The sequence below is a fragment of the Condylura cristata genome, unplaced genomic scaffold (assembly GCF_000260355.1).
Source record: "Condylura cristata isolate star-nosed mole 26May11 unplaced genomic scaffold, ConCri1.0 scaffold00002, whole genome shotgun sequence".
Taxonomy (NCBI): domain Eukaryota; kingdom Metazoa; phylum Chordata; class Mammalia; order Eulipotyphla; family Talpidae; genus Condylura; species Condylura cristata.
In genome coordinates, this window is record NW_004567103.1 from 43,321,769 (window position 1) to 43,341,902 (window position 20,134).

The following is a 20,134-nucleotide window of genomic DNA, read 5'->3' on the forward strand; positions in this document are numbered from 1 at the left end:
TCTACAGACAAATCCATCTGACCCTTAGTGGGGGGGAAAGTGGCCCCCAGAGCAAATCCATCACTGTGCCTGGAAACAAACAAACAAACAAAAAAACCCGCACCAGGGTGGAGTAGAGTCAGTGTAGGCAGCACGTATTCAGAAGCATTTCTGTAATCCAACAATGACATATCCAATCATTTACTACCCAAGTTTCACTCTGAATGCCTGGCATGTAACTTGACTGTAAAATATAGAAACAAAAACGGGGGAGGGGGGGGTGCGGGGGGGGGGCGAGGGATGCACTGGACTATAGCAGTCCTGGCAGACTGAGACAACCACAAAAGCAGGTCTGGTGGTGTGAAGGGGGAAAAGTCTCAGAACCTAAAGGAGTCTGGATTTGCAGGTGAATTCCATTTGGCTCCTGAGCTATGCCAAGGGCCAACTGTACGCAGAGGCAAACGCAGCATTACACCAGAAAGAGGCCTGAGAACAGACCTCCCTTTTCTGACTTTGTGAGGCGTGCTCTCCCTGCCCCGGGGTTCCAAGCAATGCACTTGTGTTTTCAGGAGCTGTTGCAGGCCTCCTGAGTTTTCAACAGCAGGAGGGTGCTGCAGCTCCAAGAGTCGCCCATCCAGCCAGGCCTCTCTGCCGGCGGACACTTTAATAACTGACTGTTGCCACCTGCTGGCCATCAGGCTGAAGTGCATGCTGGAAACCTGAGGGCTTAGCGCAGGGCCAGCCAGCCTCCTGGAATTTGGGCCAACACAGCCTGTGTGTTTTCGCCAAATAAGTGACCTTGGCATGATCCATGATTATTCTATTCATTAAGACACACAAGAAAGTGTAATTTTAGAAAAGCAGCATCCTTCATTCATGCATTACTTAATGATCAATTACAAACCTTTTTGTAGCTAAATACCAGGTACTCTGCAGGGTACCAGCAAGTGATTGACAGTTACACTTCATTCTATCCTCAAATGACATTCCTTGGCTGCCTTCTATACTATTCATTGAAGAAGCTTTATTTTCATTCATTCACCCCTGAAGTTATTGACTGAATGCCTACTATATATATGACAGGTTCTGTGCCAGAAGACAGGTTCTAAGCCACAGCGGTAAGAATAACAGGTACTTGGAGTCCATCCTAGGAGAGGAAGTATTAAGCAGATAAGCACACCAGGAGACATCTCAGAACTGTGACATAGCATGGAAAAATATAATTCATTTATATGTGAAGAGGGCAGGTCTATATGTTGACAAATTCTAAAATTGGAGATTTAGGCTATTTGTTATGCACTAAAAAAATTTTTAAATGTACTGATCCAGCACTTTTACTTCTAGAGCTCATCCTATGGCAACTGTCAGCTTTTCTACTGTATCTTAAGTACATAAAATTAGGCTGATTTATATGTGTAAGGATTGTTTATAAAAACAAGTAAGAGTAAATAAGGAAACCATCCAAATGTCTAGTGATATGAAGTCAGTTAAATAAATTATGGTTCACTCATAAAATAGAATATTGTACAGCCCTTAAAAATGAAACTATATTATTTGACCAGGAGAATGTTTATGACATAGTTTGTAAGTTACAGAAGATTATATACAATAAACCTCATTTTGGAGGAACCTTTTTATGGGTGTTTTCTTCCAACTCCTGACTGCATAATCAATTATTTTATCATTATTATTGGATTACTATAATCATCCTAAAAATATGCTATTATTTCTCCCATCCAGAAAGTCACGAAACAGAATCCCACTCTCTCACTCTCCTTCTGTTTCTTTGCTTCCCCTTCTCAGCCTTCTTTGCATCTTCTTCCCTCCCTTTGTTAGCTCTCTTCTCTACCTCTCCTCATTCTTTCCCTTATTAAGTTGTACCATTAAAGCATGTCCTCCCTAGCTAGACCTCGCTCCTAAACTCCTAACTTGTAAATCTAACTGCTTAGTCAGAATTTCTGTAGACCTCTCAAATGCATCACCTCCCTAAAAGATCTTGTGATTTCCCCACTCGCTAAGCCTGCTCCATCCATAGTCTTCTTTAATTCACTAAATCTGTCCTAATGCTCAAGCCAAAGCTCTACAAATTACATCATTCTCTTTTTCTCTAGCAACCAAGTCCAATCCTTCAGCTGTCCTACCCCTCCCTTACTATCACCAAATGAGGTCATATTCTGAGGTACTGGGGGTTAAGATTTCAACATATGAAGAATGAAGACACAATTTGGTTCATAGCCAAATTGTGTTATTCAAATTGTGTTATTCAAATTTGATACATATGCATGTACAAAGTATATGTACTTCATAATGTAAAAAAAAAAATGTACGATACATTGCCATATGATACACTACCAAACAATGTCACCACACCCATGGCAGTGGGGTCTCTTCTCCCTGTAATGCCATTCAAGGATCCAGGATATCAAAAATAAAGTTCTGTCAGCATGTGCTTTCCAGGCTGCCTCAGGGTCATGTCCACTCAGCCAGTCAGAAAGCCAGATGGGCATGGACAAGTTCTGGTTGGAGTCTGTGAATCTCACTAATTTCTCCTCACGTTTTCTTTTCTAGAACTTGGTTCACATAACTCCATCTAGGCAAACAGTGTGAAGGGATATATTTCATGGCTAGGCAGTCACAACTCTAGGCTATCTAGGGAAAGAGCCACTTTTTAAAAAAGTATTTATTTACTTATGCATACAGAGGTGCAGGGACGGTGAGAAGAATCACCAGAGACAGAGTGGGGGGCAGAACAGACCGAATGACCAAGTACACTGCTGAGGGGAGCAGCGGGAGGGCCCAGGAGAGGTCTGCCATGCCATGTGAATCATCTCTGGGACAGGGATCAAACTTATGCTGAAGTGGCTTTTGTTTCTTAATGCTGTGCTTTACCCCGCTGCACCACCAGGGATGGACTGGAAAGAACCTATTTTTAGTAGACAGCTGATGTCTCACAATTTAAATAAATAAATAAATGCAGATTTCCCCCAAATAGCTGAAAACAGAAAAATCTGATTTGCTAGGTTACTTTTTGGGTCTAGGAATATAGTTATATTAATTTATATGAATCATTTTTGGGTGTTTCCAGATCTAAAAATTAGCCCACAAAATTATACCACATAGGAATGAGGTACTCCGAGTTAGCAGGAACACCTGCCATGCCAATTTGTTGCTCTTTGTTCTGTCCTCCAAGTCCTGTGCCCAGGGATTTGTCTGAATTCACAGGAGCTGGGAGGTGAGGGGGGAGAGTTGTCAGAATGCAGTCCTTGGGCTTAAGGTGAGAGGACTTTACTTGCTTCAACTGGAAAGAAAACAAGGCAGGAACAGGCAAGGTGTTTTAAATCATCGTCCACTTCTCCATTTGGGTACAACTGCTTTTCAGACTAAGAAATTACTAAGTGCAGACTTTTAGGATTATTTTTTTCCAACAAAGGAATTGGAAAGTCGAACCACTGCATTCTCCACTCCCGTGAATGAGAGCAGGCAGAGAAATTGATGGAAACAAGTTGGAACCTAGAGCTACTGTTATGCAGTGGGTCATTTTGTTCACATTAATTACTCTTCCCTTGAATAGTGGTGGGTGGTTAGCTCCAGCTAATGCCCTACCATGGAGCAGGCTTTGCCATATGTAGGGACAGGTCCCAGCAGCCCCTCCAGAGGACTGGTAAACAGTTTCATGTTAGAAGCCATCTTAGTTAGACACCCAAGCCCACCCAGCATACTCTCCAGCAGCAGATTCAGCGCCCACATTCACTGGGTCACAAACACTGAGCCCTCTCAGCCTGGAGTGAAGCAGAGCAAATGTCCCATGTGCTGAATGTGGATTTCAGCTGGTCAGAGTCTTACCTGAACAGCGGACTATCTGCTTAAACCAAGTGACTGATGAAATCAACCCATATAGATGAGGTTTTCATGTTTACAAGGGAGGCAGCTGCTCACCATTCAAAGCAAGTCTCTCCCTCTGCCTGTTTTTTTATTAAGCCCTGGTCGTTGGTGCACATAAAACACCATGCAGTTCACACACAATTTATCAAGGGAATAGCAAGTGTGTAAAGTGAGGCACTCTGCAATAATGGAAGCTGTTGAGCAGCTCTGAGGGCTTAGGGTAGCCCAGCTGTCGCTGCCACAAACAGGTGGTGTAAAACAATAGCTGAGCCGGCTCACTCCAGATCCTCGAGCTGCGGCGCATCCGGGCACACAGTCCTGGTCAGTGCACAGCACAAGCCGCCACTCTGCCACCCGTCCACGCCAGTGCCCACACACATGACGCCCCGGCCGCTGCTCCTGCTCCTGGGGTTCTGCTCGGGTAAGTGCTGGGGTTGGAGGGCTCTCCGGTAAGGCTGAAGCCCAAGAGCCCTCAAATCTTTGATAGGAACACAAATTGGCCAAGCCTCACCTGCCACGGGCTGCTCTGGAGTTTCTCACCCACGCTGGCTTGCTAGGGTTTGTGGATTAAGATTGCGAGTTTGTGATGTGCAGTTAAAATGAGAACTGTGTGGTCCTACAAAGCAGACCTGTAGGTCTCCTCTCCTGCCGTCACACACCTGACTCGCCCATCCGGTCCGATGCCTCTGCACACCTACCACCCGAGAGCTGCTTTTGTATTTGAGTTCCGGGAACTTAGAGCAGCTACTTATAATGGCAAACAATATGGTTAACCAGTCCTTTCACTGCTCTAGGAGAATTCTGGTAATAGGAGGGTTGATTGACAGCGGCATGTGCTGAAGAACGAACTCTTATGAATAATTGTAACTAACTCTCCCCCTAAGAGAAGAAGTATTTTGTAATTTTGTAAACTTCTGAAGTTACAAAACAGTACTTACGTGAGCATTCAGGACGTGTGTTTAAGGATATTACAGTGTGTGGGTTTGGATTTGAACTGAACCCATAAAAACTTGCACAGCCCTTGACCTGCATTCAGCTCTGGAACGTGACAGCGCAACAGCTGAAATGCTATCCTGAATCCCAAACTTCCGGTAGAGGGAAGTGGGAGATGCCTGGTGATTGCTTCACATGAAAGTTTACTAGTGATATCATGCCAACTGCGACTCCAGGCCAGTGACATTCTGTGATTTCTCCTCTCAGTAGTTCTGACAAAAATAGCCCTTCTAGGCACAAGTGGTAAAGAGCTTTATTATTAAACTTTTCAATAGCATTGAGGAGAAAACTAAACTAAATTCAGATAAACTATATCCCATCGAATGTGGACTTGAGGCAATCAAAACTGACCTGGTGGTAGGGATGATGGTGGAGTGCTGGAGGCGGTGGGCTGTGTGTATTGTTTGCAAACACTACACACCATGAGAATTCTTATGCTTACATGTAAAAATCCTTAAAGGATCTCTAAGGACACCAAAGACCTCCCAAAATGCATGTTTAGTTATTTTTAAAAGTACATGCAATGTATTTAAATCAAATCTAGAATCTGCTTGTACCAATTCACATGATTGGCTCGTAGAAATTTAGATCTAGATTAAGCAGTCCAACTTTTTCTTACAAGGAAACTGAAGCTACAGTCATAAATTGACCTCCTCAAGCTTACTTAGTTTACACATTCCCGAATGTGATCAGTTGGAGATACTGTTGTTATGTGTACAGTTAGAAAACTACCAGAAATTTACAAAGGTAGCAAGAGACATAGCACCAGGTTGAGCTAAGCATTACCCAAGGTAATAACAATTTTGGTATCGAGGTAGTAAGAACACAGAATTCTTTTGCTCAGCCCAGCACACTGTTCTGACCATAACAGACTGGATCTTTGTGGTACAAGAAAGAACAGTGTGAAATTAAGGCCAGACTCTCCTACTTAGAACCAGTCCTTTGTGGGCTAAATTCTCATTCATTTCAGAGACACTCTTTCCTGTGTTAGCTTAACACACAGTGATCTCCAAGCTATTTATATAGCATCTACTGTTACAACCTTTTCCTCTCTTCCATCCCTGGAATCCCAAGTACTTCATTGCCACCTTCCTTGCGGCATATTACTTTCCAACTTGCTCATAGTTATTTATTTAAATGACAAATGTCACTCTCCAGGAGGCAGGGAGATTGTATTCATGTCAGATTCACCTTTGAAACAATCTTTTAGCTCTTCAAACAATGTTTAGCACATAAATAAAGGCTCAACAAACATTTGATGAATGAGTTAATGTTACCACCTTCTGAATAAGGGTTATTAATGGGATTATGCTATAAAGAGTTCATCATTACTTATTTGCTTGTCTGGCTTGTCTGTATGTTTGTTCATTAATACCATGTCTTTTAGAGAAAGTATTTACCATGATTCATGGAATCTAAGAAAAACTGATCCAACTCTTCAAATCATATTGGTGTTTGGAATAGCCCTGCAAATTTCTATCACTCTACCTTGCTTTGGGGGTGGTGGGGAAGGAATGACAATAAACACAATTGAAAAAAAAAAAATGGGAATTTCTCCTTAGAAATTCTCATGGCAGGAACAAGCCCTGCTTGTTATTTGTGAAGATGGGAGAGGGAAGGTGAAGTCACCGGCATGCTGGGCCCACCTGAGTCCCTAGGTCTCCCTTTCTCCTTAATGGGCCATGGCTGGCCTGAGTACTTTTCCTGCTACACGATACTCACCATCTGCTCTACCCATTGCTTTCTAGTATGTTCTTCCTGTCAAACGTAGGGGCTAGGAATCATTTCAAAATAATCATCCTGGGGTAATGCCAAAGCAGCATCTTCAAACTCAGTAGCCAAGTGACCCATGCTGTGGGCTAGGGTGGAGGAGGAGAGGTCCAGGACAGACAAGGCATGGAAGATAGACTGCAGTGTCCCATGGGCTTAATAAAATGACTGGATGAACTAAGTCTTTGCCTCTGGGAGGGGTCCTCAAATACAGGTGGTTTTGGACAGATGCATGGCTGTCAATCTTGCGTGGCTGGACACCTTGGACCATTTTAGGTTCGGAAAACTCAGGAAACTAGGTATGAAGAGGTAAGCTTGCTCAGGGGGCCCCTACTTAAGAGTCCAAGAAAGCCATGAAGAAGATATTTCTGCTACACTGAAAGTTTCAAAACTCAGAGTAGAATGATACATTTACCAGGCTCTCCCTAGTGGCTCAAGGGGTTAAAGTGCACAACCATGAAGCTATCTGCAGCCACTGCAGCATGAGATCGATCCCCAGCCAGGAAGGTGACCCACATGGCACAGCAGACCTCTCCTGACCTGACTGCTGCTCCCCTCAGCAGTGTATTTCAGTCAATCCACCTGTTCTGCTTCCCATTCTGTCTCTGGTGAATCTTCTCGCCCCCACACCTTTGGCCTGTACCCTAGTTCTTGTATGCATAAATGAAAAATTTTTTTTTAATAAAGGGTGATACATTTACCTTTAGGGAGGTGGCAAACACACAGATCCCAATATCAGGCTGCCTCAGGTTAATATCCAATTCTCACTACCTGGGTAATCACGTTTCTTAACTGTCTGAATGTTTTCTATATGTAAGTTAAAGGTAGATTTAACTCATGGGATTGTTCTAAGGCTTCAATAGATAATACAAATACAGGCCTTTAATAAAGCTCTCCAGACTAAAACATACCTTTTTTTAGGGGGGTGGGGGGGTCGGTAAGTATCAACTCACTGTATAACATCAAGTATTTCAGTCTGATCCAAAGTTCTGGATAAGCAAAGTAGGTGAGACTACGGCCTCTGGTTAGAGTCCCAGCACCACCATTGCTGAAATCAGGGCAAGTCACTAAACTTCTTTATGCCTCAGTTTCCTCATTTTAAGGTGAGGACAATAATACTACCTGCTGTACTGTTAGAAGGGTTGACGCATCAGTGTGTCTATAACTTACAATGAACGTCAGGTGCATAGCGAGTTGAATGTTAGTGTTATTTATGATGATTAATAAAAATAGAAAAAGTACTATCAATTATTATTTTGTTTATAAACTTCTCCAAAGCTAGGCTGCACGGAGAAAAGTAATGCCCCATCTTAGAGGTTAACACCACTGGGAATAAAGGGAAAGCATTTCATTTGTTCAATTTTTCAGAATTTGATTTGGCCCAGGGAGGAGGTGAACAGTCACCTGCAGAGAGGGGAGATCTGATTACACAAGTCAGGGCAAGTGGATTGTGCGTCTGCTTCCTTTCCAACCCTGAACGGCAAGCACCAGTCCATGAAAGGCTGGAGTTACAAAGATCCTTCATAAGGAACGTGTAAGAATCTGGAACACATTTGTGCATAAGAACAGTGGCACATGCCGTTGCAGTTTCCGGGACAGCTCACAACATCCTCATGATGGTAGCAGTGCAGAAACACAGGGACAATGACAGGGCTCTCAGCAGAAAGTCTGCCCCGGTCACAGACCCTTGGACAGGTTATACAATCTCTAGGAATCTCAGGTGAGAATGTCTGCCTGGCTGACTCATCAAAGGCTGGTGAGGAAAACATAACACTGAATAGAAGAGAGCTGTGGGCTCTGAGGGTATTGCATGATACTGCTCTGTATACTGTAGCAAAGGTCCTTGGAATCCATGAGGTGTCACATACGAGTCCCAAAACCAGGTCAGCAAAGGACACAGTTTCACCCTATTCTAACAACCTAACTCTGAGACAATGTACCCTCCAGCAAAAAAAAATTTTTTTTTGAATTATGGTACTATATATATTCACCATTTTAAAGTGTAAAATTCAGTGGCATTGAACATATTCAATGTTATGCAACTATCACAACTATCTATTTCCAGAAGTGTTTCATCACCCCACAAAGAACTTGTGTACCATTATTATTCACCCACACTATCCTGATACTTCAATTCCTGGTAACCACTAATTTGCTTTCTCTCTCTATGGATTTGCCTAATCTAACTATTTCACATCAGTGAAATAACACAATATGTTCCTTTTGGGTCTGACTTCTCTCACTTAGTACAATGTTTTCAAACTTCATCCAGTTGTAGTATCTATCAAGACTGTTCCTTTTTATGGGTGAATCATATTCCACCGAATGGATATACCATTTGTCAGTTTATCATTAATAGACATTCAGATTGTTTCCACCTTTTAGCTAGTAATACAATGTTTTTATAAACACTTACATAAAAGTTTTTTTATGAATAATTCTTTGAGGGGCTGGTAGAATTGTTGGGTCAAATGGTAACTAATTAACCATTTGAGGAAATACCGAACTATTTTCCACAGCAACTGCATCATTTTAAATCTAGCCATCAATATATGAATTCCAGTTTCTCAATTTCCTCCCCAACATTTGTTGTCTTTAATAACGTTCATTCTGTTCACATAGTGTGTTCACATCTTAGTGGGTGTGAAATGGCATCAATTTTTGGCTGTTCCTGGCATCATGAGATCTGAGGCCAGCCAACCCATGATTTCATTATGGCATACTAGACTGAAATTCTTGGACTGGCTTTTGTGTGGAACTTTCTTGTGTGTGAATGTCCTTAGCAAATTTAATTGAGTCAGAAGCTCAGGAACTGACATAAGGAATGTCATCTGCCCAAAGTATGAGTGTCATAAGCATCTGGCATGTCCCATGTTTCCTAAGAAGGGACTACAGCAGTAGCTGCTCTTGGAAAGAACAGAAGGCAATAATAGGGGCCTGCATGCCTTTCATGAGCTGGTCACAACCCAGAGAGTGGGTTGTGGAGAGTGGGAAACAGAATCTGACAGCTTGTGTGTTACTTACCACCCCAGCTGGCCTTGTCCTGGGCTCTGAACATGAGACACGTCTGGTGGCAAAGCTATTTGAAGACTACAACAGCGTGGTACGTCCAGTGGAAGACCACCGCCAGGCAGTGGAGGTCACTGTGGGCCTGCAGTTGATACAGCTTATCAATGTGGTAAGACATGAGCTCTAGGGAATCCCACCAACACCCATATCTCTCACTCTGAAGCATCCTCTCATCCATTCCCCACTCTATTCCCTAAACATGTGGTCTTAACTTCTTTTTCAGGATGAAGTAAATCAGATTGTGACAACCAATGTTCGTCTTAAGCAGGTAATTCGGCTAGATAGTTGCACTTATGCTGCTTTCATTCACCCTAAAATTTAACCTACGCCTAGCTGAAATGAACTGGGGTGACAGGGATATAGACAAAAATGTTATCTGTAGATCTTTTGGGAGTTGTGGGATTATGGATCATGTTTATTGGTCTTACTTTGTACTTTTTCTATATGTATTAGTTTGCTGGGGCTGCTGAAACGAAGTCACAAACTAGGTGACTTAAACAACAAATTTATTATCTAAGTTCTTGGGAACAAAAGTCCAAAATCAAGGTGTTGATATATTGGTTCCTTGAGAGGGCTATAAGGGGAATCTGTGCAGGGCTCTCCTTTTCTTGTAGTTGGTAGTCTTTGCAGTCACATGGCCTCTCCCTGGAACTGTGTCTTTACATGCCCCTTTCTTTTTTTTTTTTTAAATTAATATTCATTTACTTATTTATGCATACAGAACTGGAGTACAGGCCAGAGTTGCAGGGGTGGTGAGAGGCTTCACCAGAGACAGAGTGGGGTACAGAACAGGCAGATGGACGAAGTACACTGCTGAGGGGAGCAGTGGGCAGATCAGGAGAGGTCTGCCGTGCCATGTGGATCATCTCTGGCACCAGGGATCGAACTCTCACTGAAGCAGCTGAAGCCAGCTTGCAGTGCTGCATCCTAATCCGTTGCGCCACCAGGGAGGGCCCACACATCCCTTTCTTATAAAGACAAAGCACAATGGACCAGGACTTACCTACATCATCTCATTTTAACTTGATGAATTCTGTCACCCTACAATTAAGATCAAATTCTGTGAGGTCAAATTCTGAGGTGCTAGGGGTTAACACTTCAATAGAAGACTTTTGGGGAGACACAATTCAATTCATAAAATTGTGTTATTCAAATTTGCTACACTGGGCATCAAGTGTATAATGTTGAAAAATAATAATGCTTTTTAAAATGACATTGCCTGCTTGAGGACAGTGTTCACAGTAAGGTCTCTGTCTTTTCTTGAAGTGGACAGGATGGCCTGGTAGGTCTGGACTTGGGAAACACCTTCGTTTTCCCATGTAGTCAATAATGACTCTTACTAATCACGTTACTGCATAAGGACAACCGAGTCTAGTGATGAACCTAGGGGAAGTGGTTAGAACAGGCCTGCAAGTTGTCAGGACTATTATGTGTCTGCCCTTATCGTTTATTAAGGGAAAGTCGAATTCTGAATCCAACTTTTCTTCCTGAAGTACAATTTCTGTCCAAATCTGAATCACCACAGCCACCCGAGCTCTCAATAACCCTAGAATTTAAAAAATATTTTTAGCTTTCCAATTGGTTAAATGTCTTCCTCTCTAGCAATGGGTGGATTACAACCTCAAGTGGAATCCAGAAGACTATGGCGGCGTGAAAAAAATTCACATTCCCTCAGAAAAGATCTGGCGCCCAGACCTCGTTCTCTATAACAAGTAAGCAAACAGACAGGGCCGGGAGGGGATGCACGGGTCCGAGCCCAAGCGCCCTACCGGAAGGGCGGCCGCTCTTGGTATGCTTCTCAACACCGTTAACTTTAAATAACCCTTAAAAACTAAGAGCCAAGTTGACACACCAGGGGTACCATATGGTGTCTCATGTTATGAATGGAAACAATTATCAGAGCCAAATTGAATCAGAGCTGTGGGGTGAGGGACACTTCATCCCTGAGAGCTCCTGAAGGGTGTATGGCAAGTATCCAAAGAAACCAACCTTCACCTAATCGAGTTCCTTGGCATGAAATGTCCTTCCCACCAATAGGCCTGTACCTCCTGGGGTTGCGCTGCACCGCATGTTCCCAGCATCCCGAGACGCGCGTGTGCCGGTGGCCCGGGGTGCCTGTAGAGCCCCGCCGCTGGGCTCCGTGACAGCCCGCGTGTGGTGAAGTTATAATGTGATTCAAGACACTGCAGTTTAACGACACGTTCATTATCACATGCCCTTCATTTGTCAGGGAACGTTCACTTCAGAGCGCATCCTTCCCAGGCAGGAGCATGCAACGCGGTGGAGAGGGTCTGCCGTGCGACACCACGCAGCATGTGTCTGGGGCCGGCTGGCTGTGCTACTAACAGAACTACCCGTGAAGGCCGCCAGGGCCGCGGAAGGGAAATGATGTCCCGGAAAGACGACCCTCCCCAACTCTGATTTTCTGCTATGTATTTTCCGACTACACCTGGGATTCAAACATGAGCCACATTAGCCAATCATTTATATACAGCGTCAGACAAGCACGCAGCTAGAGCAAGCTGTCATGTGTTAGTGAAGTTTCTAGGTGAGAATCTGAGGGAAGCAATGACAACTTCATTGGTCCCTCTGACAAACTCTAGCAGGAAGAGCACCCTGGTGGGAGAGAATCCTGTTTTAGCTGCTCGGAAGGTCAGACTTTGACATCTATGGAGTTTGTTTTGGGGAGGCCATGCTTTTTGGGGTTTAGTGTGTTTCTTACTTCGTGCTCTTTTTTGTGTGTATTAGTTTGCTCAGATTGCTGAATGGAAGCACGTGAGTATGTCCCTGAAGGTCCTTTGAGGCAGAGGCTCCTACCCCACACTCTATGCCTGCTCCCCACCAGCCTGGGGGGGCGGGGGGCTGGCTGCCCGCTGAACAAAGCCTACAGAAGTGGCTTGTTATTACTTTTTCATCTCTACCACTTTAGGAGTATTTTTAAGTAAAAAATTATTGCCAGCATTTGAAAGTCAGGAAGTATCTCATTGCAGTTTTGAGCCTCTCTGGAAAAATCCATCATTCCATAGTCTGGAAATTTTAGACAAAAATATCTAGATGTCCAGCTTCTGAAGAAGAATCCAAGTATCTGGCAACACTGGGCCATGGGGACACCACAGGCAGAGCTGAGGGGAACTTTCCCGGAAGAGGAGGGGGCTCTCCTTCAGCCTCCCCCATCACTCCTTCCTCAGCTGCCTGGAGGCATCTGTGGGGAGGCCTCAGGGCACCGAGTTCTAAGCAGCTATTTAAAAGGGAATAGACCCCTACCTTAACCTGCTTGTCATAATAATGAGCCACTGCAGGTTTTATTTAAAGTTCCTGGTTTGTTTTTTTCCCAGTTAACTTTCTAAGTAAATCAGGGACAGGAGAGATGATAACTGACATGATAAACACCACTGAGGATTGGGAAAGAAAACATCTGGGATGCACGGATCAGTGTTACCTACAACTTATTTAAAACTAGATTCCCAGGCTCAGATGTTCTGATTCAGTGGTTGATGTAATAAATCTTTTTTAAAGATTTATTTATTTGTGCATACAGAGCTGGGGTACAGACCAGAGGTGCCCGGGGTGAGAGGATTCACCAGAGACAGAGTGAGCAGAACAGGCAGAGTGATAAAGTACTGAGGGCAGCAGTGGGCGGGTCAGGAGAGGTCTGCTGTGCCATGTGGGTCACCTCTGGGGCGGGGCTGGGGGGGTAGGGTGGGGGTCAAACTCATGCTGAAGTGGCTTTAGTTTCTTAGTGCTGCGCTTTAATCCACTGCACCACCAGGGAGGACCAGGAATTTGTATTTTATACAACATTCCTAGTGATTTTTAATATCTAACAAATTTGAGAAACCCCATCATAGATTGAAAAGCAACACTACCCAGGCCCTCCCTGGTGGCGCAGCGGGTTAAAGCACAGCACTAAGCAGCTGAAACCACTTCCGCGTGAGTTCGATTCCTGCCTGCCCCGGAGGTGACCACATGCCGTGGCAGACCTCTCCTGACCCACCCACTGCTCCCCTCAGCAGTGTACTTCGACGGTCTGCCTGTTCTGCTCCCCGCTCTGCATCTGGTGAAGCCTCTCACCGACCCTCATCCTCTGGGCTGTACCCCAGTTCTGTATGTACAAATAAATAAATCTTAAAAAAAAAAAAAAGGCAACACTACCCAAAAGGAAGCTTCTATAATTAGCACCTGAATAATGAACAGCTGTCTCCTGTTCAACATCCCCAAGCAGAGCTGTAGCCTCATCCTTCACTGAGAGTTATGTTCCCCTTTCTCCCCAACTGCAGTGCAGATGGTGACTTTGCCATTGTCAAGTTCACCAAAGTACTCCTGGACTATACGGGCCACATCACATGGACACCTCCGGCCATCTTTAAAAGCTACTGTGAGATTATCGTCACCCACTTCCCCTTTGATGAACAGAACTGCAGCATGAAGCTGGGCACCTGGACCTATGACGGCTCTGTGGTGGCCATCAACCCGGTAGGTGGTAACCCATGTGACGAGGCTGGATTCAGGAGATGACTGACTCGGGTCCCCAACCTGCCCCTTGACGGTCGTGGGGTTTACCAGTGAGATGGAATTGGGGGCTAGTTGGATGGTGCTCAGTTGTTTGGGAAAGTTTTTGATGTCCTGCCCATGGAAAGCACCGGGATGCTTAAATAAATTCCTTATGCCCAGCTCAGCCCGAAGATTTCTGATTTACTCCATCTGGGGGGTGGTGGTGGTGGTGGTGGTGGGATTTAAGGTAAAAGTTCCAGGTGACTCAGGTATGCAGTCAATATGGAGCATCCCAATAGTCCAACCCTCCACCCCTTACTTTATAGGAAAGGATTTCATGACCAAAAAGCAGAAGTGACCCAGGGATTCCCCTGGGTATATGACAGACAGTGCTGGAATCTGTCACCTCCTCACAGCTGACTATAAAACCCTGCCCCTCCTTGGGTCATGTGTCTGGGATTTCAAGGTTTCACTCCATCTTCTCAGGAAAGCGACCAGCCAGATCTGAGCAACTTCATGGAGAGTGGGGAGTGGGTGATCAAGGAGGCCCGCGGCTGGAAGCACTGGGTGTTCTACGCCTGCTGTCCCTCCACCCCTTACCTGGATATCACCTACCACTTCGTCATGCAGCGCCTGCCCCTCTACTTCATCGTCAATGTCATCATTCCCTGTCTGCTCTTCTCCTTCCTCACTGGCCTGGTGTTCTACCTGCCCACAGACTCAGGTGGGTGCAGTTGCCATGGCTGCCATTGACGCTGACAGGTCTCATGCTGCTATTTTGGGGGAAACCCAGGGATAAATGTGGGCTGATAAGAAAATACGGACAGATCCCAGGGAGGATGGGCGTCCTGAGAGGCCATGAGCACCGTGAAGGTCCTAAGGCAGAACTCCTAGCTCAGGCTGGATGGAAAGTGACACTGAAGATGCACATACCCAGCTCAGTCTAGTTAAAGTGACTAACCACCAACACCTATTTGTCAAACACCTATGGAATGTGTGTGCCCTGAGATGTGCTAGGCAAGGCACGGATCACAGACACTCCCCAAGCTGCTTCCCTGTAAGTCACCTGTTCTGCTGACTAATCCAAGTCCTGCCCTGTTAGCTCACTGTTTGCCACTTGAAAAAAGCTTTTGCATATCTGTTTTCCAGATGGCACTATGTTTGGATGCAAAACCATACTTCCCAAGTAGCACTTTTTCCATATATCAGCCTGGACAAGTTGCTAACCTCCTACTGAGTCGTCACATCTGTGACATAATTTCACCCAACACCAATCTCCAGAGAAGGGGAAAAGACTGCACACGCGCCTGCCAGCAAGTCACTGCTTCGAAATAACTATGGCAGATGTAGGGAACACATACTCCCCAAACTGATGAGTGCTAGAAATTTTATCAAGATGATTTTTGTAGGCCCAAAGTCTAGATTCAATGTTCCAACCAGACAAAATAGATGACACATTCACTCATTCAGCCTCTATTTGGGAGAGTGACTGTCACGTAGCAGGGGTACAGTGGAGAATAAGACACAAAAGACCCCCCACGACATATGTTCTAGTAATTGTAGTTGTTTTAAGCAAATGACAACAAATGGATCTTTTTACAACTTTCTTTTTTAATGAAGCTTCTTAGCGTGAAAAGGGAAAACACTACTCAGGGCAATATGGTCACTATTCAAAGTTCTAGAAATTCTAAACAATATACCCTTGATTTAGGCTCAGCCAGTAGGTGGCCTAATAAGTGTAAGCTGTTACTGTTACCATCATTACTGATCAAGACATTTGATAGAATTTGATGACTATGTCATATGTATAACTGGCTTCTTTTCCATGATGCAGACTTTCCCACCCATCAGCTAGAACTGACAATTTCTTGCTTTCTTCCACTCACTTCCCTGTATATATACTCTCAGCATCTGGAAGGTTCAGTAAGGGGAAAAGCTTTGTACTGAAAAACAGGGCGACACAGTGTTTCTCAAGACATGAGCAGTAAGACCAAGGCCAGGAAAGTCCCTCCCGAAGTTTTCTATCGCATCCATGGTGGTCAGTCGCACAAAAATATCCCGTCCCCTCAGCCCCTGCCCTTGCTGCTGGCCACACCAAGACTCCAGTGGGTCATTGTCACCCTGAGATTACAAGGCCTGGAGACAAGCGGTGGTGGCAAAGGGGGCAGTTGGCAACAACACAAAACGAGGTAAATCATCCTCTTAGATGAACGTGAGAGAATAAGCAGAGCAGTGATCGGGTCTGTGCTCTCCGTACTGGTCTTGCAACATGTTTGTGTGATGAGAAAAATACGTACTCCTGGGCTCCCGGGCTGTCCACCCACCTGTGGATAATAAAGAGGCCAGGTGTAGTTCTCCATCGTGAACTTTAAGGTATTCTGCTGCAGGCCAGGAAACTGCCCCCTGGGGCCTAGCTTACCTCCCAGGGTCCTTGGCTTCCTGGCTTAAACAAAGAAAAAAAAAAAAAGGGATTCCAGGGGCCTGAGAGGAAGCAGCTACCTTCTGCTTGGCAGTCTCTAGGGGAAATGCCTGCCCCTGCTAAGATGCCAAGGTTTATAGGAAATTCAGCAGGAAAAAAAAAAAAAAAAAACAACCCAATCCCAGAATGATGTTTTTAGAACATGCCAGTTATACTCCTCCACCCTTGGGTCTGAGTGGTATATTAGTTTGCTAAAACAGCATACATAATAAAGCACCTCAGGCTGGGTGGCCTAAACAACAGATATTCATATTTTCTCACAGTTATGGAGGTTGGCAGTCGAGATCAAGATACTACTAGGGCTGGTTCCTTCTTGAGGCCTCGCTCCTTGGTTTGTGGGTGACCATGTTCTCCCAGGGTCCTTGCATGGCCCTTCTTCTCCGTGATATGTGTCATAATCTCCTTTGCTTATCAGGACATGGTCATGTTGGCAGAGGCCCAGCATAAGACCTCATTTTCATTTAATTACTGCTTTAAATACAGTGATATCTTTAAACACACTTGACCCTTAAATAGCAGGGAGATCAGAAGTGCCAGCCACAGACAGTTGAACATCCAGGCATGATTTATAGCAGAACCTTTGTGTTGGTTTGTTTCATATCACCATATCCAAACGACCAAGTCTCAGATGGTTTGATTCTGTGAATGCAGAACCCACAGATAGAAAACAAGTCTGTATGTAAATGGGCCCAGCAGTTCAATCCCATGGTGGTCAAGGGTCAGCAAAGGTCAAGGCTGCTGAGGTGCTGAGGGTCAAGGGTCAAGGCTGCTGAGGTGCTGACGGTCAAGGTCAAGACTACTGAGGTGCAGAGGGTCAAGGGTCAAGCCTACTGAGGTTTAGGACTTCATCATACAATCTGGGGTATCAACAAGTCAGCCCGTAACAGGGAGGTTGCTGCATTTCTGCATCTTGTCTAGGAGAGAAGATGACTTTGAGCATCTCTGTCCTGCTGTCCTTGACTGTGTTCCTCCTGGTCATTGTGGAGCTGATCCCCTCCACCTCCAGTGCCGTGCCCTTGATTGGGAAATACATGCTGTTCACCATGGTGTTTGTCATCGCCTCCATCATCATCACCGTCATTGTCATCAACACACACCACCGCTCGCCCAGCACCCACGTCATGCCCGAGTGGGTGCGGAAGGTGAGTGAATGAGGCCCAGACAAATGGTACTCATGACAGTCATTTCTGTAAGGACATGCACAGCTCTTCCCTTGCACAGGTCGGGGCCTCTGGCCGACACTGTGAGTATTGAGAAACTGATGGTATTTTCTGGGTTGAAAGGGATTTGGGGGAAGAAGTTATTGTGGTCTCTTCCTAGGGATAAATAGCTCATGTCTCTGCTCCAGAAAGCGAAGAAAAACTACTCAGAAAACCCACTCTAAATTCAAGCTTGAAGAATCTCTTTGATTGGAGAAGATGAATCAATGTGTCTTCTTATTCAAATGATATAAAATCCATGATGTTTATGTTTGTATATCTTCTAATTTGTGAAAAGATTGCTTACTTTTTTTACTGGTAGAATTATTTGCCAAGAATAAAATAAAGGCTAGAGACACAGGAGAGCTTAATGAGTGTGTCAAAAAGTAAGTTTCAGTGGGGAAGTGGTTTCAAATATTTGTTACTGATTTTTTTAAATGTGTTAACATTTCAAGTATGTCTTTTAAAAAAAAAAATAAAACGTCACAGAGACGCTGAAGTCCAGAGTCATTTGTGAAATATGGAGATTTGCCATGAATTGACAAACAAACTATGGACTGTAACTTCTCTATAAAGATTTAGTGATTCCTAGCAAATGCAGGAATTGGCGGGTGCATTTTTTCAGGACAAGAGATTAGAGAAAACAACCTAGCTGTTTCATGGGAACAGAAGCCTATATATTTTTACATGTGTTGGGGGGGTTATCATGTGATGATGAGAACATATGGTCTTTAAAGAAGTAGGTGCCTATAAAGTTTAAGTTTCATTAGTTTCTTCCCAACCTGCGGGCTGCACACAGTCTCCCTCTAGTGGTGAATTGCTCAAATTACACAAGCGTCCCTGTTAACTACAGCAATTTAACAGGCCCCAGAATATGTTATGTAGGTTCCTTTTGAAAATCTAGCATAGTCCTTTTGTTTTAAGGACAAAGAGATGGAGGCCCAGAGAAGTTGAATGACTTGCCGAAGGTCACGTTGCTAACTTAAAGTCAGAATTTGATGCTTGCCTGCTGACAATATTTCTCATACAAGGGTTTCTTTTTTATTTTAGGTTTTTATTGAGACTATCCCAAATATCATGTTCTTTTCCACGATGAAAAGACCATCTAGAGAAAGACAAGACAAAAAGATTTTTACAGAAGACATTGATATTTCCGACATTTCCGGAAAACCGGGGCCTCCACCCATGGGCTTCCACTCTCCTCTGATCAAACACCCTGAGGTGAAAAGTGCCATCGAAGGTGTCAAATACATCGCAGAGACCATGAAGTCGGACCAGGAGTCCAATAACGTGAGTACTGTGGCTTGAAGCCTGCCCTGCGGGTTCCTCTGGTGAAAAGCATGGGTCAAATGCAGATGGACAGATGACTGGGTACAGAAGTTTGGCTCCGCTGGTAAACTGGCCTTCGAGAGGTAGCTACCAGTCTCAGATGGGTTTGGAGCTGCCTGCTGGCACCTGACTATGGTGCCATAATAATCCACACTGAGAATAATTTAGCTAAAAAAAAAAGTATCATCATGTCAGCCAGGTGTGTCCAGGGCTTGGAGATCTACACATTGGACATAATGTGTGTGAGTCTAACTGTCTTCAGGAAAGTCTAACACTTTCCTCCCCGCAGGCGGCTGAGGAATGGAAGTACGTGGCCATGGTGATGGACCACATTCTCCTTGGAGTCTTCATGCTTGTCTGTATCATCGGGACCCTGGCTGTATTTGCAGGTCGGCTCATTGAACTAAATCAGCAAGGATGAGCCGAAAGCTGAGGTGGGCTCACCTCTGCTCCAGGACCAAGCAGAGCAGAGACAGACAGCGGACACAGGAGGGTTCATCTACTTGGTTCATTCATCAACCATTTAATTTTCCATATTTGTTATTAATTAAGTGTATGTCAGGTTATGGCCTCAATGTATTCATGTTACTTTTCTTTTCAACCCTTCTGTGTATCCCTAGAGAGTGAATCCTTCGTAAAATAAAAAGTGGATCACTACAAGAAGTATTCATTCCCAAACTGAATTTGATGTTGGTTTTTAATTTTTTTTTTTCTTTAAGCAAAGAAGTAGCCTTTGCTTAAAAGGCTAAGAAAGCTCTGTCTAACAGTCCACAAAAGAGAAAGGACAGAAAGGAAGCAGTAAAGAAGCTAGAGGTGAATTCCAGAATGACTGCCATATACAAAGGACATCAACAATACATGTTTTAAAGTAGATTTTTAGAAATGGGAGGTGCAGGAAGGATTTCCCACCAACAGATAAACAAAACATGGCATACCCCTACAA

General features: G+C 44.4%; 1 protein-coding gene across 1 annotated transcript; it reads left to right on the forward strand.

The window, feature by feature from the left end:
• The first annotated feature begins 4,239 nt into the window (after positions 1-4,239).
• Positions 4,240-19,755, forward strand: CHRNA1 (cholinergic receptor, nicotinic, alpha 1 (muscle)). The gene is made up of 9 exons (XM_004674514.2): positions 4,240-4,282; positions 9,657-9,802; positions 9,917-9,961; positions 11,296-11,405; positions 13,971-14,166; positions 14,671-14,908; positions 17,582-17,805; positions 18,913-19,152; positions 19,481-19,755. Exons 1-9 carry the CDS (start codon positions 4,240-4,242, stop codon positions 19,610-19,612), a joined length of 1,374 nt encoding a protein of 457 aa, XP_004674571.1. The 3' UTR covers positions 19,613-19,755.
• The last annotated feature ends 379 nt before the right edge of the window (positions 19,756-20,134 follow it).